At 45.5% G+C, this 22367-nt stretch overlaps 1 protein-coding gene across 1 annotated transcript in view; it reads left to right on the forward strand.

The window, feature by feature from the left end:
* LOC119395832 (glycine receptor subunit alpha-2) overlaps positions 1 to 22367 on the forward strand; it is a 71008-nt gene that overhangs the window by 45381 nt on the left and 3260 nt on the right. Inside the window, exons 2-5 of the mRNA XM_037662842.2 lie at positions 4352 to 4419; positions 5485 to 5552; positions 7872 to 8172; positions 22170 to 22295. Coding sequence (XP_037518770.1) covers positions 4352 to 4419; positions 5485 to 5552; positions 7872 to 8172; positions 22170 to 22295 — 563 coding nt within the window. The remainder of the gene's footprint in view (positions 1 to 4351; positions 4420 to 5484; positions 5553 to 7871; positions 8173 to 22169; positions 22296 to 22367) is intronic.

A 22367-nucleotide genomic window follows, 5' to 3' on the forward strand; every position in this document is an offset into this window, starting at 1 on the left:
AGCAATCACTTGATGGCACAGCGGCTCACAGCAACAGTTGCGCGTTGCGCAACGCGACGGCGGCGTCCATCGGCGGTGCCGCTGGACGCCGCCGCCACGTCCAATCGAGTTATACCCTTGTCACACGGGTAGTCTAACCACAGTTAAGTACGACGGCCGTTAAGTCTAACGGCTGTTGTAACTTGTCACATGACAACCCTAACCGCAGTTAATCCGCTAACGACCGTTTTCGTAAACGGAGGTAGGCAACCCCTGTTAGCGCCGTAAACTGACAATATGGCGGCCCCCATGTGGAACGCGAGCAGCTCGGCTACCACCGAAATATCGAGCCAAAAGCGCGTCAACTGGACCGTTGCGACGACGGAGGCGTTGATACGCATTTGGAGAGATAAATTACCGGCTCTGAGGTAAAAGTTTGTCCGTGCTGCAAAAATCTCGTGTGCATTTCACGAGATTGACACATGGCTGCGTTCGTTCATTGAACAGGGCTTCACGCTATTTGATAGACGCGCATCAAAACACGCTGCTGACGCGTCCATAATCTAGCGTGAAGCCCTGTACAAGGCGGTGTAATAGCGGTGTTGCACGAACGCAGCCATGTATGAACTAAAGAACGCTTGGAAGCGCTGCAAACGTGTGACAGCGCCTCTGTCTGGTTTACGGTAACTGTGGTTACGTCCGCTAACTGCAGTTGGGGATAACAGCGGTTAAGCTTACCCGTGTGACAAGGGATTAGTCGGATGGCTCCCAGGCGGCCCGGTGATGATTCCACGCCAAGCGGTTCGGAGAAGCGCCCCAAGAATGTGGATTCCTCTGATACCACGGCATAGTCTGTCCATGGCCGCACGCTTTCGCCGAGCACACTTTGGAATTTACAAAGTGTCCTTCAGTTTTTTTTTTATCATTTATTGCACTGCCCTCTGTCAAATGCTGTGGTCAGCGGACGCTTTCCTGCTCATTTTAGAGGCTTTTTGTCCACTGTACACAACATCACTGTTGGCTGTATTTTGATGTTCAAAATTAAAAAAAAAAATCGCAGCATATCCACGGAGTGAATGATGAGTGGGCGAAGCTCCGGAGCCACGATCTGTCGCAGACATTGCAGCTGTGGCCGAAAGCGTTGTCTAGAAAGTCGCGCTTGAAGCGCGCGTTTGCGCCTTCGGGCAGAGCTCGCTTGAGGCGCTTGGCAGCAGCTTCCCGCGCTCGCGCAGCCTCGGGATCCAGCCGCCTGTACGCGCGTTTCCTCGCCGCTTCTCCGCGTCGCCGCGCAAATTCTCCTTCGCGGGCTGGAACGTCGGGATCTGTTTCTCGGCGCCTCCGTGCAGCTTCGGCTTCGCGGGCTATCACCGCCGGATCCTGTCGGCGAGCGCGTGCCGCAGCCGCTTTCAATGCCCTCCGCTCCGCCGCCTTGTCTTCGCTGTTCATGGCGCAGCGTCGAAAGAGGAAGCCCGCCAAGAGCGAGCGCCTGCATGGATGGATGGAAGCTGAAGTCGAGGTTTTGACGGAAACCCGTCTGGTCGGGAAGTAACATGATAGAATAAAAGCAGGACACCGACCATGAAATAAAATGCGGAAAAAGACGTTTCGGCTCCCCTGACGGGGGCCTTGTTCACAATGAAAGCGACGACGCGTGAAGCGATGCTTATGAGGGCTTTAAAATATGACGTAAGCAGCGGCTGTAGATAAGAGGGAGCGTTCCGTCATTTCGGTTCAAAGTATGATCCGTCGTTTGAATCACGATGGATTCTAAATGGTGTCTTGCGGACAGTTTTTTCTCCTTTTCCAAGATCGTGGCGTTATCGAAATCAATGTGGTGGCTCAAGTTTTCAGCGTGCTCGGCCAAGGCATTCGAAGAAACTTTTTTCTTGTTGACGTCATTGGCATGCTGTTTGATCCGCTGTTCAAAATTTCCTGTCTCGCCGATATATGCAGTAAAGACTGTGACAGTGTATATATCGGCGAGACAGGAAATTTTGAACAGCGGATCAAACAGCATGCCAATGACGTCAACAAGAAAAAAGTTTCTTCGAATGCCTTGGCCGAGCACGCTGAAAACTTGAGCCACCACATTGATTTCGATAACGCCACGATCTTGGAAAAGGAGAAAAAACTGTCCGCAAGACACCATTTAGAATCCATCGTGATTCAAACGACGGATCATACTTTGAACCGAAATGACGGAACGCTCCCTCTTATCTACAGCCGCTGCTTACGTCATATTTTAAAGCCCTCATAAGCATCGCTTCACGCGTCGTCGCTTTCATTGTGAACAAGGCCCCCGTCAGGGGAGCCGAAACGTCTTTTTCCGCATTTTATTTCATGGTCGGTGTCCTGCTTTTATTCTATCATGGATGGAAGCTGTGAGCGTCCCCTTTATAACGGGGCGGTGACATGTCTGCCACCATGCTCAAAGAAAAAAAAAGAGAAAAAAAAAACTTCCTTGTTTCATGCTGGCCTAATACATTACTTACATTGATTAAATCTATGTTATTATACCAAAAAAATTATAAATTCGCGGTCTATCTCTCTGCCTCTTAAGGCACAATGACCTTATTTTTTTCCCCCATTATTTTTGTACTTTATCTCTGCTTTTCTGCCACCAATACTCTAACCGTCCCTTATTTCTATCGCGGACGTGTTCAGCTCTCCATTGTTGTCCCTAAAACCCAATGCTTCATGTAGACTCGTGCCCACACGTATACCTTGGTGAATATCGCCACATTCAATCAGTACATGTTCCATCGTTTCCTTAGTTCCCCCGCAGCATGTACATTGTTCTTCTTCGTTACTGAATCTCGCTCTATAACTACACGTTCTAAGGCAGCCCGACCTTGCTTCAAACAGTAAAGCGCTTCCCCTTGAATTATCGTAAAACCTTTCCCTCTTATTTCGTTTTTTCCCTTTCGGTAGTTACTCAGAGCCGGCTTCTTTTCCATCGCTGCCATCCAATAAGTCCTCTCCGCCTCTCTGACCTTCCGCTTAATGCTCCTTGTTGCCATATCGCCCGCACTGCTAGCCGTATATTTACTGGTGAGCCTCCTAGTTCTTTTTCTCCACTGCGTGTCAACGCTCCTAACGCGCCATCTGGCGCTCTCCTATCACACTAACCCCACACGCAGCGCGCGCCTCCACGCCATCTAGTGAGCAATTCATGTACTGTCACAGCGCAGCGCCATCTAGTGAACATTGCGAGAAGCAGCTGGGGTGGCTACGACAACAACGGAGGGACTGAGCTACAGCGTAAGGAGCTTCGCCCCTAAAAAGTGAACTGAACCGTCGTCTTGGCCTAGGCACCCACCGACATGAAATCTCCTGGTACCCCAACGACCCATGAACAATGTCGTAAACAGTCCCACAGAAAATGCCAAGCTCCCGGGAATTGTCCTTGAGGTGCACACGCCGATACGCTTTCACCATTGCATCCACGCGGGAAATGTCGCCAGTCACGACGCACGCGGCCTCCCCGAAAGCTCATTGCTATGCAAGTCTCGACGGTCCTTTTGCGAAGCCGCAACACCACTACCCCCTACATCTCAAAGCGAGATACCTTTCCCCACACGTGGGCTGCATTTAGCTGCGGTATGGTGGCTGTGGATTGCGATGGGCTTTCGTCCCTTGCTCCACAGAAAATGAATCACATGTCGTTGCTCATACGCTGTGGACGTGTGAAACACAACCGCCATCCTCGACAACTGACAGTAGCGGCGAGCCGCGTAGCTACTGGCAGATGAGGCGGGGCCGGGCTGTGAGAGGTGCTCCGAGGGGAATGGATATGTTGACTTCGCATTAACAGCCGTAATTTGACTGAAAGAAATAAGGATTAAGACTCTCCGATTCGCCCTCAGGCGTGCAGCACAGCACAATAATAAATGCCAAGCCAACTTCCACAAGGAGACAAGTGCGGAAGCTGACAACGGGGAGCAAGTCAAGTTTACCGGCTCGGGGTTTTTCGCTCTTTGACGGTCACGACATGCCGCAGATGTTCAAAAAAAAAAAAAGAACGAAAGAAATAAAAGAAAGGAAACTATATTTGTTACAAGCATGACCGAAATCGACGATTTATGAACGTGGTGCCGCGGTTAGATTTCTGAAGGTGACGTGCGTATTTTAATAGCAGAAAGAAGCATTTAAAAGCTCAAAAGAAAACACGAAAGCAAGCTGTACAATAATTCGTTTCTGGCTTCGCTGTGCTTTACTTGTGCGGATATTAATGAAGCACTAAAGTAAAACTTTCTTTGGAGCTTATAGAAACACACTTCATTGCTTTTAATGCAAATCATGATTATAAATAAGTTGCATTTACAATGATTCAAGGTCGCAAACAAAGGTCGCAAAAATTTTCCAATTGCAGGCCCCGTGTGAAGTTGAGCGACCTAGTGCCCGAGGACTATGACGTCATGCAGCCGCCCCTTGAAGGAGGTATGTGAACATTGGCTACATCCTTTCTATTTATTTATTTATTTATTTATTTATTTATTTATTTATTTATTTATTTATTTATTTAATCATCGATCCACTTCTGTGCTTTATACAGCTATGTTTTTTTCTTTCTTTAACATTCTCTCTTCTTTAAATCTGGACTAAGCTTGTTTGTATTTTCTGGCAATCAGGAAATTGAATACTGTTCATTTCACCTTCTTCTTGGCGTTGGTTCGACAAATAATTGCGTATTTGCACATTTGCGGCAAAGGAATGGAGCCAAGCAGTCAACGCTGCAACATTTCTTACGGGGTAGCCCTTCATTTGAATGAAAACTTAATTATTATTACGGGGCGAGGAGAAAATTTTCGGGAGATAACGCAATTTTAATCGAGACCTTCGTATGTGGACGACGTCGTGTAGTAGCAGAGTGTGAATATTTTTTTGAGAAGTGGCGTTAGAAGTTCCACATAGCTGGATTTATGGCCTCAAAATAAAAATTATTAAGAAAGAGATGCAGTTTTAAAACGTGTCGCAGGCGCCTTGGGGAAGTTAAAGTGTACATGTTTTGGACCACTGATCAATATGTGCAACTGTCACTGGATAAAATACTGGCGCATATTGTCGCTCTATTCCAGTGCGGGCCTGTTAATGTAAGTACACGTAGTGTGTTCTTGTCATTGGTTCTCATTAAAGTGTTGATTTACATTATAAAATGGTGCATCCGTTCAGCGAAATTCTCCACACATAGATGTGGAGCGGCCTATTGTGATTTCTGGACGGAAATTTCGACGAGGTAGGCTCGCATAATCTGCGACGCAGTAGAAGGTGAAACATGCCTTGTGTCGAAAGATGCTCTATATCCTATACGTCCGGTATCGAGCAATGTTTATTCTGTAAGCGCATACGAAACACTGTTTGGTGTGTCTTTGTTTTCCTTGTTTAACAAAGCAAACGTCAATCCAGGACCTGCGTCGAGATTGCAACGATATAAAATTCACGCAGCTGCCTCGAATAAGAAAATGGCTCGAACAATCAGCGACCATGTACGCATCTGTTTCCCAGGTCAACCTGTTGCGGTGAACGTGTCGGTGTCGGTGCTCAACATTCGTTCGGTGGACGAAGGGCGGCAGGTGAGAAAATTATTCGCCGTCTTTTGCGTTGCACGCGCCTGCAATACTTGAACGTGTTTCCGGTACGCAGTATCTCCGTTGTATTTTTGTTTAAATTTCTTTATGGTCGGGCAGCCAGTCATTACAGTCACTGGATAACTTATCCATCTTGTTTTGTTTTTCTTCCTCTCGAAAGGGTTAAGCAGCCCAGAGTGCACATTGAAAAAAAAAAAAAGACTGTTTAGAGGACCATTGGGCACACTTAGACGGGCTTAGTAGTTCGGGAGTATTGCTGCCGAAGACATGATTACAGGTGTGTTTGCAACCTGATACAGCCGTGTTAATATTGGCGTTGGCGCATGAAGTATTCATCGCTCTACACATATTGAGTGTTAAGTAAAAATCCAACGACTGCATGCTTTTAAATGAAGGTAGTAGCCGGCTCAAACGCTGCTGTGTGTCAGGATAAGTACGGTTCTCGGATTCGTACGGAGGAAAAAGGCGGTAGTGGGCTAAGGTGATGAGAAAGACATTTCAAACCTTTTCTTTTGTTTTTTTTTTACAAAGAGACAAAGAATGCTTTACTTTTCGTTACAATTGAACTAAGAAACAAGCTAACCTTTCGACTTCTTTATTATTTTTTTTACGGTTGGCTTAAGTTAAAGTTTATGAACTATGAAACATGATTAACACGACAGTTACAGGCATGTTGGTGACGATGACCACTGATCAGAGCGAGAGGACGACGGGCATCAGTCGTCAAGTAGCGTTTATAGCAATGATCATGCAGGATTACGAAAATGACGCCGCAAATCTCTCCCCATATGAAGACGTCAGGACAAATAACTGCTACTCGCTGTCAGGGACTTCAGTGTCAGTGGAATCAGCGGAGTCGGCGAAATTTAGAGCCATATTCGAATAGTAGGTTTTAGGTTCGAAGTTAATTCGAAGCGAATAGTGATTTGGTAGTCGAATAATTTAGAATCGAATTCGAATAGTGTATATCGCATATTATAAAGAAAAATCAGCATACTTGTCATTACCCAACTAACCTCCACAATATATTTTAAAATTTAGACAATGCATGTGCAAATATGCAAGTGATAACCTGCAAAATACGTTACGTTTTAATATTTACTATACTTAGAGCATAAAAGTCGGTATAAGAAGCTTTTAAACTTAAAAAAATGATGAATCGATGTGAGGGTTATATGTTCATTTAAGCTTGAAGTGGGCCTTCGCGGCAACGCGGATTTCCCCTGGATAGGTGTGCTCACGGTATAGCATCGCTCCAATCCAGCAAAACCATCTTTACAGGGGCTTTCATGCGGTTCATATATGTCTACTCCAGTCAGGGGCGTAGCCAGAAATTTTTTTCGGGAGGGGGGGGGGGGGTTCAACCATACTTTATATATGTTCGTGCGTGCGTTTGTATGTGTGCGTGCCTATATACGCAAGCAAAACTGAAAAATTTCGGGGGGGGGGGGGGTTTGAACCCCCCCAACCCCCCCCCCCCCCCCCTTGGCTACGCCCCTGATTGCAGTGTTGCGGATTTGCCACTCCAGAATTGGAATGACTCCGAAATCATTCCACATTTCGCGACCTCGGAATGGAATGGGAATGGAATAGGGACAGCGCTTGGAGGAATGGAATGGGAATGGAATTACGTCTTTTTCCGCAAATAGACAACGTTTTCGTTCACACGCTGTTTTTCAAACTTCAAACATTAGCAAGTCAGAGCCTCGAATTTAACAATAAAGCAGTATTTTTATTATGGATTGGCTGATTGCAAGCATGGTACATGTATAAGCAACGCGCCTACTACAATTTTGTCCTTATATAGACTGTGTTGCTCCGAAGCTTGTCTCCATTCCTCGCGCAACCGCGGCTCTATGCCGTTGGTATCCATCGTGCGAAACTACGGCGGTGACATAACCCCCCTTACGCCTTGCTACTTTTTTCGCCGCCTGCTGTTGCCCCACCCTTCACTTCATTGTTTTTGCTTCTGTCGCCGTCGGCGATCGAAAAAAAGCCCTTCCCTAAGTTGTGATGCGTATTGATGCTATTGCGATGCTTGTGTTCACTGCAAGCTTTCGTACACCGGCTTGCGCGATCTCACCTAATACGTCTCACCTCACCATTCCGCAACACTGGTCTATTCGTTAATTTCGAATAGTACTTCGAAGTTTCGGACAACTTAAATTCTGTGCCGAAGCGAATTCGAATACTGTAATACTTGTTCGAATATTCGAAGTGCTCGAATATTCACAGAAGCCTAGCGATAACCCATCATGTGTCACAGTGCTGTTGTAATAATCCCACTGAACCTTCTCGACGCAGTTTGTCGAAGAGGATCTATTTCTGCACGTGCACTGGTACGACTGGCGGCTCAGCGGGCGCGTCAAAAACAAGATCGTCGTCGACCCTCGCTGGTACCCAGAACTATGGACGCCCGAGGTGTACTTCAAGAACTCGGCTGACGGACGCCTAGACAAGGTGATCTTCCCGTACGCCTACATCACGCTCGAACCGTCCGGCCAGTTCTTCCTGGCCGCCCGCGTCTCCCTCAAGCTGGCCTGCAACATGGATCTCAGCAGGTTCCCTCACGACAATCAATTCTGCGACATGCAACTCAGCAGCCGTGAGTAGAAAACACTTTCTACAGGTCTCTATTGAGGTGCATACCTTCTGTCGAAAGAGCTAAAGAGAAAAAGTGTGAAGGCTGAAGAGGCTATACCTTTGTTCCTTTTTCAATTGCTTGTCCTTCATGCACGCTCACATGTGTCACAGATAAGTGTTCGCTGTGCGTTGCTGCATACACTAATGAATACCCATTAAAGATGTTATTTTCCATTATAGAATCCTTGCTCCCGAACTTGTTGTCATGGAACGTGCTACAGATATCCCGATGAAACAATTAAATTAGACATTTAACAGCAGAACTGTTTGAGCTTCTCAGCTCAGTGGTAGCTCATCGGACGCGTTATTCGAAGGTCGCAGGTTCGGTCCCTGCCGGCGGCAAGTTTTCTTTCGTCCTCTTTACTCTCTTGACATTTATATCCCAATTATTACATATAACGTCCCCTATACTTTCCTTTGTATTACTGTCTGTTAGCTCTCATTACTATTGTGCCTGACAAAGAAAAACGAGCCCTTGAAAGTAATCTTCTTTCCTTCATTCATAGCGAGGGTCCCGTTCTGGCAGACATGATGCCTTCAGGTAGTATGCGAGAGATTACTGGTCAGCTGCCAGCTCGTAAAGATCGCGTACGTCGTGACGCCAAAAGACAGACAAAAGAGTGTTCCACACTCGCCGCCATGGCTGCGATTGGCGCTAACACTCCTAGGTTTGAATGCACATGTATACCCTATAAAGTGGACGGGGGGGGGGGGGGGGGATGACTGCCGCCGTAGCTCAGTGGTAGAGCATCGGCCGCGTTATTGGAAGGTCGCAGGTTCGGTACCTGCCGGAGGCAAGTTATCTTTTCGTCCACTTCACTTTCTTCACATTTGTATCCCAATTACAACACATAAGATCCCCCATAGTTTCCTTGGTAATATTGTCTGTTACTCTCATTAATATTGTGTCTAACGAGGAAAAGCGAGTCCTTGAATGTCACCTTTCCTTCGTTCTGCGTGCGGCGATCGCAAAAACTTGGCCTAGCTTTGCATAGCCTATATAGCTTAGTTAAGCCTAGTTGAGTATAGCTAAGCATGTTGAGACTAGTTGAGCTCAGCCTAACTATCCCTGCCTAGTGATAGCCAATCGATAGCCAGTCAATAGCTAATCAATAATGGATCAGTAACGAATAAATTCTAGAAAACGCTTGGATGCGCTTAGCACTGCCCAAATACATGGTCAAATCCCAGTGATAGCCAGTCGATAACCAATTAGTAGCCAATCGATAGACAATCAGTGCTTAATCGGTAACCGATCAATAAGCAATAAATACTAGAAAATGCATGGATGAGGTTTACCTGACCCAAATGCATGGCCGCTACCTTGTGATAACCATTCGATAGCCACTCAATAGGTAATCGATAACCGACGGATGACCAATAAATTCTAGAAAATGCCTGGATGAGCTTTGCCTAAACCAAAAAATGCATGACCAATGTATTGTGGTAACCAATCCACAACCAATGAATAATCGAACAATAATTGATAAATTCTAGAAAACGCTTCGTCGTACTTACCTTAATATAAAACTATCAAATCTTAGGAAAACTAGGCATCACCTTGCAGAACTTTGCAAAACTTAGCAAACACAGGCGTCACCTCGCCAAGCCAGGACCAGCTAGGTGCCGACCAGGTTCGCTGTGAGCGAGCCTTGCGCCATTAGTGCAAGACGCTCCAATTTTATTACGGTAATTTTCATCGCCATACTTAGCTAAATGTATTCGCAAGCTACATTTTCACCGAGAATCAGCGTACAAAGTATAACCTTTGCATTTCGTCCCCGTTAGAATCAGGGTTGCACTTCCGGAAAGCATTTATTTTTTATATTATCGGAGTAATTTGTTAGAATTTGTTTCTCGACATTCTAAGGCCAAATGTGCAAGTGGTAGCGCTTCGCGGTATTCCCACTGAGGCTTCTCGGGGACAGATCTTGCTAAAGGAAGTCGGTAGTATAGGTAACAGACAAACGCCCATGAATCTGCATATTAGCTAGCGTGAATTACCGTTGCGATTGATGAATTGCATGCGCCTTTCACCTTGTATTTTTTTGTCTTTTTTTATCTCCTTACGCCTTGTGTGGAACAGCTGATGAGAACTGATGAGAGCAGCTGATGAGAACTCTTGTTAATATCTCTCGTGGAGTGGAATACCTTCCCTCGCTCTTTTTCTCTATATCGTTTTTGTTTCACAGCGTAGACGACCTATGTTGGCCTGCGCTCGTGTATTCAGAGCAGTGCTCGATCGGATATACTTTGATTTTATTTTCATTCACTAATGATTAACTTTCGTGCTTAAGTATGTGTCTTTAAACCAATGGTCAGTATAACGTAAAGAATCTAAATGTATTGCCTAATTTCTTTGGCAGTTTTGCTTGATGAGTATGACGTTGCGGCCATGGTGCTCATCTACCGCAATTGTTGCATATGATGGATGGGGTATCGATCCTCTCTGGAAAGTTTTTTATTTATTATGTACAGAATACACTAGCAATAAATATAGAATATTGCTGGCCTCCTTAGAGCAGTCAAATGCGTGAAAGGTTAAACACTTAATTCTCTTGTCTTTTAGCAAGTCGTAGATGACGTCGTAGCTAATGAGCACTTCAAGAATTCGAAAAGAAAACGAGGACAGGGCAACAATGCAGCACCAGCATTAATTACTAATTTAAGTTTATTAAAAAAATGCACGTAAAATATTCTCCTTATTGCTATTGCTTTACGCTGTTGCTAATGCTTAAATTCGCCCATGAAATTGTATTACTTATTATCCCGTATGCATAAAGGCGATGAGCAGAAAAACATAATTTATTTTTTTGCTACCGCCTCGCGAAACAACACTAGTCTTGTGGCCTCTTTGTGTTTCGGGTTTGCAGCAGACCTCAGATTCATGTGTACTTCTCACTCTGTTTCTTCTGACACGCCGAAATGTAATATGCAACTACGAGGGATGCCATTGTCCCCCAGCATCAACTTGAGGCAACGAAGGACATATCTTATTCAGTGTCCTCGCACGCGTGTCAGTTTCTATTACCCGTGTCGTCGTCCGTAAATTTTTGATGGGGCACTCGCATCCAAGAAGCAAGCCTGCCTTCCACCCTGAATAATCAGATTTGCTTCCGACGCGGAGGGGAGACGCATTGCTCCTCCGGCGCCGTCTCCGCTGCCGGAGGATCCCGCCGAACACTTCGGTGGTTGGAAGGGACATTCTTTGTGCCTTATGCATGTGTTCTCTCTGGCGTGCGAATAAGCTTCAAGCACGCTTTTGTATAAGGAACGCTCTTTTCGCATTGCGCTTTATGGTGCGGACGGACGTTGTTCCCTTGCACTGCGACCTCGTGGGGACGCGGTTTGCGTGAAAGCGTTTCGCCTAGAGAGAGGACAGAGCGGCGCCGACGCTGTTTTGATGATGAGATCCGCAATGCTATAACTTCGCTGGTCCTCTATCAGGGAATCTTGTATAGAGTCGGGTATGACAGCTAAAAGAGAAAACGTTAACGGCAGTGAAGTGGAGCGGTTGGCCTGAGTGTAATGTGTCTGGCCCGCTTCTCCACGTCACGGATAGGGCTTGGAGAGGCAACAGGAACGGGGACTTGAAAAGGAAGGCTGGCAGCAGTGCAAGGAAGCTGGCCAAGCGTGCACAGTATATACTGTTTTAATACGAAGCTGTTTAAGCTCGCCGTAATTTGTCCGCCGGAAACAGAAATGATCATCATCACGAACCGGCACGCGCTCTCTACATCCTCTCCTGCTTCGCTCCCAGAACACATGCGCCGATATCTCCGGCGTGGCCTGTAATAACCCTGATTGGTGAGAGAAGCAGTACAGAGAGAGAGAGAAAGGAAGAAAGAGAGAAATTCTTGCGGAGAAAGAGTTATTCACGAGGCGGGATTCGAGCCCGCGTACCATCAATCCGAAGGCGAGCGTCCTAATCACTCGGCTATCCAGGCACGCTAGCAGAGCATAGCGTAGCTTCGTACAACACAGTGCAGCAAGGGCGTGGAAAAGGGAAGTGAGCGTAAGGAGGAGGGCAGAGAGTAAAAAATAGTGTAGAAAGAATGAGAAAGAGAACGAGATAATTAAAGAAGGAAGAGATAGAGAGAAACGCGTAGAAAGAAGAGGAAGCAAGCAAAAAATAGAGAGCAATAAAGACAGGAATGAAACTGGGAGAACAAGCGAGAAAGAAATTGAGAGAGAGAGAAATAAATAAATAAAAATAAACAGAGAAAGACGACAGAAAAAACAGAGAAGAAATAAATAGAGGAAGAGAAAATTTGCAAAGCTTATCAACCCAGCAAAAGTCAGGATTACATAGGTGCCCGTCAGCTCCGCTGTCTCTTTGTGATTGCGCCTCTCGTACAAGCTACGCTAATTTTTGTGTAACGCGCACGTTCACTGTTCGAAATATGTCCTGCACTTCTCAAACATTTCGATCCGAACACGGATGGGTGGTGCCCGCACAGTGGAGAGACCTGTGACCTCTTCTACAGGGTATGGGCATGTACGAAAAAGTCTACACCTGTCCGCTTCTTCTGCCCCTTCCCGATAGGCATGGGAGACTGCCTTCCTCAACTGATCCTCGCTGGAGTCCCAAGGGGCTCTGGTGAGACGGCCGCGAGATGGGGCCTCGTCATGCGGTGTGCCGGACAAGGGACGCCGACCATGTAGCGGGGCCGTGCTTTGGCCCCACAAACTCTTTTTTTTACAAGTATATGTTTTCATCATCGTCATCATCACCATCACAATAATTGCATCCTCCCCGTCTGCACCACTGATGTGTTTATTTAAAAAAAAGTAAAAGCTGTTGTTATACTGACTTGTCAGCCTCGCGCACTCGTGAATTCGCGGGTGTTTCGCAAATGACGTTAGCCTTGCCTGGCCGTAGGTGTGTAGTTTCCTAGCTTTCGGCTTACTGTTTCAATTTATTCTAAGTTCCTGCCCCCCTCCATATTGACTTTGGCTCGCAAGGTATTAGAGAGAGAGAGAGAGAGAGAGAGAGAGGGAGAGGGAGAAAAGAAAGACAGGAAGGTTAACCAGAAGCAGTCTCCGGTTTGCTACCCTGCACGTGGGAAGGGGAAAGGGGATGTAAACGAGTGAAAGAGAAGACTTTGTGAAGACAGCACGCGACAAAATACAACAACAACAACAACGTATTACTTAACAGACAAACATATATGGGTCATTCCACGCCAACTGTCCCAGCCTTGCCGCTCGACTACCTGCGACTTGAATGAAAAAAAATCAAGGACGATCTATCCAATGCTAGAAGCCTTCCGCCAAACTACTTTTGTCGAAAAAGATTTTTCGGTGCCGCAAACCGTATGTGAAATTTTTCGGAAAGCTCCAAACTATGGCTCGTAAAATGCGTTTTCAAAAAATCTCTTCTTCATAAATTAGGCTAGGACAAAATTTTTCCTTATATAACTATCGTAGGCTTCACACTTAAAATGAGTTTCGCGAACGTTTACGCTTTCGTGGGTTTTTTATGCGGCCTTAAATACAGACAATATGACCCATATTGGGGATTTTTTCACAGAAAAGCGACATTCAGTATAACGTAACATTTCCTTTGAACTGATCGCCAAGAAGTTTTACTGTAGGCCAAAAATAGCTTGAGACGTATATGGCGTGAAATGGTGTGTACAGCTGGCTACAAAGTTGCAAAAGAGTTCATTTTCGCACATGTTGAGTCGTAAATTTAACATTGAGGTGGTCCTAGTAAAGTTATGCTAAACAGCGCATTTACTAGCAACATCAGTTGTCTACTGACTGAGAAATTTTTATCAAAAGTACTTTTTGTTTTAAGCAAGAACAAAATTTTTGAATTTGTGTTCTGCCGGTGTCTCTTCTTGCTCGTGCTTTGCCTTCGCAGGAACTCGTCTAGCGGTAAGTACAACCTATGAGGGCGCGAGGTTCGCCACGGAACAGCTAGACAACCTAATCATCTTTGTCCGTGCTTATATACTTGCGAGTATTGGCCTGAGTCAACGAGAAATGCGAACCCCGGTGGAGTGAATTTAGCCACATGCAGCTGTCCATTGAAGCTGGCACAGTGTGCTTACGCAAGAGCGGGAAGTGACACCGATGCGCGCAACAACCCGTTGCCTGCGCAAAGGTTTAAAAGTGGGAAGAACACTACGATTAAGGAAAAGTTATGTTGCTGTAATATGAAATGCATGTTGTACTTTTGCACCTATTCACGGTCACTCGACAAACAATCATCACTTAGGTACGATTCACTTATAAATATACCCATCACTTGTATACGATTGTGTTGGTTCATAAGTGCAACTTATCTGCTGTGTTAAGGCAACTAATCTGTTCTTTTTATGATTTTTAAATCTTTGCGCAGGCAACGGGGTGTTGCGCGCATCGGTGTCACTTCGCGCTCTTGCGTAAGCACACTGTGCCAGCTTCAATGGACAGCTGCATGTGGCTAAATTCACTCCACCGGGGTTCGCATTTCTGGTTGACTCAGGCCAATACTCGCAAGTATATAAGCACGGACAAAGATGATTAGGTTGTCTAGCTGTTCCGTGGCGAACCTCGCGCCCTCATAGGTTGTACTTACCGCTAGACGAGTTCCTGCGAAGGCAAAGCACGAGCAAGAAGAGACACCGGCAGAACACAACGTCAAAAATTTTCGTTCTTGCTTAAAACAGAAAATACTTTTGATAAAACTTGCTCAATCAGTAGACAACTAACGTTGCTAGTAAATGAGCTGTTTAGCATAACTTTAGTAGGAGCACCTCAATGTTAAATTTACGACTAAACATGTGCGAAAATGAACTCTTTTGCAACTTTGTAGCCAGCTGTACACACCATTTCACGCCATATACGTCTCAAGCTATTTTTGGCCTACAGTAAAACTTCTTGGCGATCAGTTCAAAGAAAATATTACATTTCACTGAATGTCGCTTTTCTATAAAAAAATCCCCAATATGGGTCATATTGTCTATATTTAAGGCTGCATAAAAGAACCCACGAAAGCGTAAACCTTCGTGAAACGTATTTTAAGTGAGAAGCCTACGATCGTTATGTAGGGAAAAATTTGTCCTAGCCTAATTTATGAAGAAGAGATTTTTTGAAAACGCATTTTACGAGCCATAGTTTAGAGCTTTCCGAAAAACTTAACATACGGTTTGCGGCACTGAAAAACTTTTTTCGCCAATAATATTTTGGCGGAAGGCTTCTGGCTTTGGATAGATTTTCTTCGATTTTTTTCATTTAAATCGCAGGTGGTCGAGCGCCAAGGCTGGGACAGTTGGCGTGGAATAAAAAAATAAACGTGACCTTAAGTGAATAGTAACACCAACTGCAGTTATAAGCCTTATCTCCGCGCCGTATCTCTTTTTAAACGGCCACTTTGTCCATTGGTAATATATTCTCTCAAAAGGTCCATTACATTTACGGCCATTGTCCATTTTACTTACGCACATATGGCCTGTGAAACAAGATGCCTGGCTAGGAAAAGTAGTCTTCAGGCAGACCATGACTTCAACTCACTTCTTCGCTTATTCTTCCCAGAGAAAAGACGCTTATTCTAAAAAAAAAAACGCTTATAGCGCTTAGAAAAGACGCTTATTCTAAAGTCCCAAATAAGCCGCATAACTCCTAAATACGTAAGTGACAACTAACAATACGTCAAGAGAAGCGTTCAAGCAGAGGTCTGACTGAGGACAAGCGAACGAAAAAAGGGCAATGGTGCCCCAATGCATCGGCTTCCGAATAACGTGTTTGGATAACGGCGAAATTTTTGATGAAACAGTAAATAATTACTTACTTAATAAGCGATTGAATGATATACCTCTGTCTGTCTTGTTTTTCCAATATATATAGCAGAATGTTGTAGCAAAAATTTTCATTTTGGGGGGCATACAGTGTTGCTATTGAAAGACACACTTTGAGGTGGCGAGCGTTGCTTTCACTCAGATGGTAACGTACTGGAATATTCCCGTTATTCTAGGCGAAAAAAAAAGTGCCGAATGACAAGTCAAAAAGACAAATAGTGAATCGAAGAAGTTCTAAAAAGACGCTAACGTTAATGAGGTATCAGTTAATCGAAAATAACTAACTGCTTTCATTGTTTTCATTCTGTGTTATCAAAAGAGTGGCTAGGGGTAACTCTCAAGTTAGTGTCGAAACTCATCTCTTAGTGTTAATCCGATTTGCCATAAAACGATACTATGTAAGGCACAGGTCCATCGTGAAGTCAACCCTCGTCGCAGGAAGACAGTGAAATGACAGGTTGGCAATGCACGCTTATGGCAGGCCGAATCGGAGCGCGTGAAAGCTTTATTGTAAGTGTTCGACGGTGTTTGGAGGGGTGCACTCTTGAAATAAAGAAAAGGCAGCTGCACTTGCTAACTTCTGGCAGTAACTGTTTGTCACATATGTTGCTGCCCTGCACTTTGTAATGGCAAGGATTGTAACTGCTACTACACTTGCCATCACTAACTACAATTAGTAGCCGTTACTACCCTTGTCGTTACTAACTATAGGTAGCAAAATAAAGGTTGTAAGAAAAAAAAAAGGTAGTAACCGTTCCTAACGTGGTAATATTCCCACGTAATGGCTCATACTGCTAAAATTCACAAAGCCAGAATTACGAGACAAACTTCGGGTAATTATGCACGGAGAATCATGAATGAGAAGAGCACACATACGTAACTACAACTTCGCTACGCGACATGTACTTGTTAAGCGGCTCCAGCATTATTTATAGGCGTTCCTTCGGGGAACACATTTGGTACCGGTAAGCAGCTGTGTTTTAGGATGAATAATTATAAAGATTGACCTATAGTTCTATAGCCTACTACCTGATTTGTCTACTCATGGTCGTACCACAGGACTGTTAATCAACCGTAGTAAAAAGCAATATATCATGTCTATTTTATGTAGAACTGCCACAACAAGGCATTTTTATATACAACGGCCGAGACAATGTACTAAACTGTAGTCTTTGCTTGACCCACGGACATTTTCTTCGCCAGTTCCTGCTTAAAAGTGATATGTCAAGACGATTTCATTTATAAATTCACACACTAGGTTATATCTACAATTGTAGGGTAAGTATTTAACGGCCGGGTAGCAATGAGGCAACGGTCCAAGAAAGGTAGTAGCCGCTGCAGTTACTACCTCTTTGCTTGTAGTTACTGTGTTTTAACGTAGGTAGTGAACAGGTAGCAAAAAGTTAGTTACGGTTGCAGCAGCTACTAACTGTTAAGTCATGTAGGGAGTAAATAAGTAGCAAAACGTTAGTAACGGTCCGAGAAAGCTAGTAATCGCTGCCGCCAGGCACCTAGGCAAAGAGGCTCCCCACCCCGCCCAGGCTCCCCACCCCTCCGAAATTCGTCCAGTCGGCCATTAACGCAAGGGTACAGAGACACAAGCACCAATAGCGACGTGCGCAATTAAGCAAATGAAAAACAAAACGCTAGTCAAGGAACTCACCAAGAGGAGCTACCCAAAAACCTTTATTCGAAAAGCACGGCAACGCTCGCCGAGGAATTCAGCGTCCGGTCCGTGAATCAACAACACAACAGAAGCACCACACTATCTTGTATGTCTGAGGCGTCAGCGAAACCATCGCCCGTATTCTAAACAAAAAAGGCATTCGAGTGACTCACAAGCCTACGAACACATGGTCTCTACACACTGCCAAAGACGGTCCACCGAGGGAGACAGCCCAAGGCACTGTATACACCGAAAGCTTGGAAAAGGGAACTTTTGTATGGAATGCGACGCCTTCTTCGACCCATTAACCCGTTCGACTCCACTGGCACCCCTGCGAACCCCACCACCATTTCTCCGCTGCCTGTGTAGTCGGGCAGGCGCCCGCGTGGCGGAAGGAGTAAACAGGGTATAAATAATTTGTTACGGATGGGACGCCTACCTGTTGAATGAGCGGATATGCGGTTCTCCAGTTATACGCCTAGTGGATGGATAGATGCTATGAGCGTCCCCTTTATAACGGGGCGGTGATAAAAGTGCCACAGGCTCGACAAATAAAGAAATGTTTTCGTTTTTTTCATGTTGGCCTAATACGCCTACTTCCATCAAATCTGTCTTCAGTAGGGTACGCATTTAGGCTGGTTGGTTCATGATTAACTGTAGAGAACAGCGCTAAAACACGGGACGAAGAAAGGAGACAAACAACAGCGCCGTGGTTGTGCCGTTTCTTCGTCCCGTCTTTTAGCGCTGTTTTCTACAGTAAATCCGTCTTATTACAGAAAAAAAAAACACGCAGATTCACAGCCCAGTTCTCTGCCCTTTACGGCAGAATGTCCTTATTTTCCCCACTGTTTATTTTTCTCCTTTCTGTCTAAATACTCTAACCGTCTCTTACTTATTTCTATCGCGGGCGTCTTCAGCTTTCCATTGATGTCCCTAAAACCCAAGGCTTCATGTAGGCTCGTGCCCAAACGTACACCTGGGTGGATATCTCCACATTCAATCAGAACATGCTCCGTCGTTTCCTTATCTTCCCCACAGCATGTGCATTGTTCTTCTTCTTTACTGAATCTCGCTTTATAACTACGCGTTCCAAAGCAACCCGATCTCGCTTCAAACAGTAAAGCGCTTCCCCTTGAATTACCGTAAAATGCCTCCCTCCTTATTTCATTTTTGCCCTTGCGGTAGTTACTCAGAGCCGGTCTTTTCTCCATAGCTGCCGTCCAGTAAATCCTCTCCGCCTCTCTGACTTTTCGCTTAACGCTCTTTGTTCACATATCGCTTACACTACGAGCCGTATATTACTCCTAGTTCTTTTACAGCGAAAGCTGTTATGAGATCATTTCACCGGCCGTTTTTGGCGCCGTAGTTGTCCGCCGCCGCCGCCGCCGCCGCCGCCGGTGTCCGTAACCAGTATCGCTCGAAATAAGAAAAAAAAAACGAAATAAGAAAAACACTCCAGGATGGAACGAGGTTCGCACCTGGGCCCTCTGCGTGGGAGCCCAGTATTCAACCTCTGAGCCATGCCGGTGCTTGAAACTGCTTTGCAAAAAGGTCCTATACAGGCTTCATGTCGGAAAGGAACCACATTAGCATATGCAATATAGCGTGGTAGAAGAGTAAAATAAGCACCAAGCGTCGCACAACGCGAATTCTGTAACCAGGCGTCACACAATGCGAATTGCGCAACGAGTAGGTTGTTGAATGCTTCCAACCAATTACAAAGGACTCTGCCATAATTCTTCATCGTCATCAGGCACAGCATCAACAAAGTGCGCATAATGCCTTACATGCGTATAGCAGGTACCAACGCTCTCCGTAGAATGACGAAAAATGGCACAGTGCCTGCTGCCCTACTTCTCAAAAATTACAATGATTTATAGCGTAGTGGGTTCCTCACAAGTGCACTTGTATTGGTTGCCAAGGACGCCCATAAGCGCATGATCCACTTCCTCGGGGTCTCAGTAAAATTACACTGATTTATAGCGTAGTGGGTTCCTCGCAAGTGCACTTGTATTGGTTGCCAAGGAAGCCCATAAGCGCATGATCCATTTCCTCGGGGTCTCAGTAAAGTTCTTCGCCCCCCCCCCCCCCGTCTCTCTCCCACGTCAACGTATGTTATACAGCATGACGGGAGAGGGAAATAGTGACCGGGCGTCACCCAATGCAAATTACATAACTGGTGGGCCGTTTAAAGATTCCAACCCATTACAAAGGGCTGAGCCATAATTCTTCATCGTCATCAGTCGTCGCGTCAACAAAGTGCACATGATGCCTTACTGACGTGTAGCTGGTGCCTCGCTTCTCCGCAGAATGACGAATAATGGCTTAGTAGGTGCTTCCCAACTTCACAAAAATTGTGATTTATGGCGTAGTGGGTACCTTTCTAGTGTACTTGTTTTGTAGCCCCAAGAGAGCTTAACGGGCTCTAGAAACGCTGCTCTTCCAGCTTTCGCTGTGACTGTGCTGCGGTTTCAGCGCAGGCCTGGCGTTTTTTTTCTCCACTATGTGTCCACGCTGTTCCTGTACAAATAACGGAACACCTTCTCTGCCCATCTACTCTCCCTCTTATTCCTCAGCCTTTCTTCGAACCTTATTTTGCTCTGAGCTTCCCTCGCCTCAAAACCTGCCCATCCCATATCGCCCTTTACAGCCTCATTTGTCGTCTTCCCGTGAGCACCTAACGCGATGCGCCCACAGTCCTTTGATTTACATCCATTACCGATTGCACCTCTGCCCTCATGCACACCACTGAGTTCCCAAAAGTAAGCGCCGGAACCATTACACCTTTCAACAGTCCTGGAAGCACCTCGTACCTATTGTATCCCCACAACGCTCTGTGCTTCATTATTGCAGCATTCCTCTTTCCTTTTGCTGGCAAGGCTATTTTCTGTACCTCCATGTATTTATCACGATCATTGACCAATACTCCAAGGTACTTGTGTTCGCTTACCCTCGGTATTTGTTGGCCTTGTATTAACACAGCCTGTCGCGCTGTGGTAGCGCCTGTGCACCGCCAGTGCGCGCTGACGGAAGCGCCATAGGTGGCGAACTTGCTCATCACTCTCGGGAAAGTACGCAGACGACCGCCGTTGTTACTTACGTCGTTGTACGTGTGTTACCGCGTTGTTCGCGTTTCCGTAAGGAAATAGGCAACGTTCGCAGTATGTGTGGTGGCCGAAACTTCAAGGGATGTCTAATAATAATTGCTGTGGGGTGGAGTGCCGAAACACCTACAAAAACTCGCCCGCAACAGGGTTTTACTTATTTACCGCAGGGCCTCATGAGAAAGAGCGACGGAAGCAATGGATCGCGGCCGTTCGTTGGGAAAGGCGAGCCGCTTCGTCATTGTGCGAGTTAATGCGTCGCTTCTTGTTCTCATGCTTTCGTCCTTCCATATCGGTGCTCGTTGGATGCACTCGATCATGTTGATGCTGGTAGGCGACGAAAGTTATTGTAGCCTGACCATGTGTTGGTTCGGTTCGACCGCCGGGCAAGGGCACTTCGCACAGACGTTCTGTATTTATTATTTACAGAAACAGCAGTGCAGCAATCGTTGACTTCAGGAAGAACAAGAAGTGATTTACACCCCCTTTTTGTCGCTCCTTTTTCCGTTACTGACTCTGTATGGCGTTAAGTGATGCAGGGAGTAAATATGTAGCAAAGGTTAGTAACGGTCCAAGAAAGTTAGCAACCGCTGCCGCTACTACCTATTCACTTGCAGTTACTAACTTTTTGCTAACGTAGGTAGTAAACAGGTAGCAAAAAGTTAGTAACGGGCCAAGAAAGTTATTAACCACTGCAGTTACTATACCTATCTACTTACAGTTACTGTTTACTAACTTTTTTTTTAAGAGTGGGGGGCTACAGCCACCGGAACAATGCAAGTCAGAAGCAGGCAAATTTTGTTCAACTTATGCGTACTTCATCTAGGCTAGAGAAACTCGCTGAGCTTGCAAAGTCGCTTGGTGAGCTTGCATCATGAAGAAAGTGCCTATTATTTATCACTTGTGTCTTTGAACAATTGCCGTGTAAGAAACACCTAAACAAAGGACCAGCGCAGGCGCGTTTTACGGGTTCACTCATTAGCTCCTTGAGACGTCGTGGCTTTCTTCACTGACAGTTTTATTGCAATTGATCTTTTGGCAATAAGAAATTACAGAAAGTTCCACCCCAGCAAGCATATTAACTCTTCAGCCGTTTATACGCCGAAGATACTTGGAATGCATTGCAGAAAGACGCGAAGACAGTTAACCCACCGGCGCTGGTTTTGGTCTGAATACAACAACAAAAACAACAACAACAACAAAAAGCAGGCTTCATTTGCTTGTAATGAAGTTGGCTCGACCATATCTTTTGAAATAGATTATCGATGAGCTCTTAGGCACATATACTTATTTATTAATGTCCATAGATTTGCCACAACTTCATCGTTGAGATTCTGCTATACATACATATCTTATAGCGCTTGAACTGATGCAGCGCTCTTTCTTTTTTCTTCCTGCGCAGTGGTGCACCCTAGGGAGCAGGTGATGCTTTACTGGAAGTCCTACCGCCTCACGAAGAACCTGTCCCTGTCACAGTTCAAGGCTGTCTACGTCGGTCACGGGGACTGCACGAAGTCATTCGACGTCGGTGAGCACTGTTTACTTTGTGTTTACGCAGCAACCGGAAGACGTCATCACAAGGGTTACTCTTTGATAAGAA

Source organism: Rhipicephalus sanguineus, chromosome 6 (assembly GCF_013339695.2).
Source record: "Rhipicephalus sanguineus isolate Rsan-2018 chromosome 6, BIME_Rsan_1.4, whole genome shotgun sequence".
In the NCBI taxonomy this organism is placed as follows: domain Eukaryota; kingdom Metazoa; phylum Arthropoda; class Arachnida; order Ixodida; family Ixodidae; genus Rhipicephalus; species Rhipicephalus sanguineus.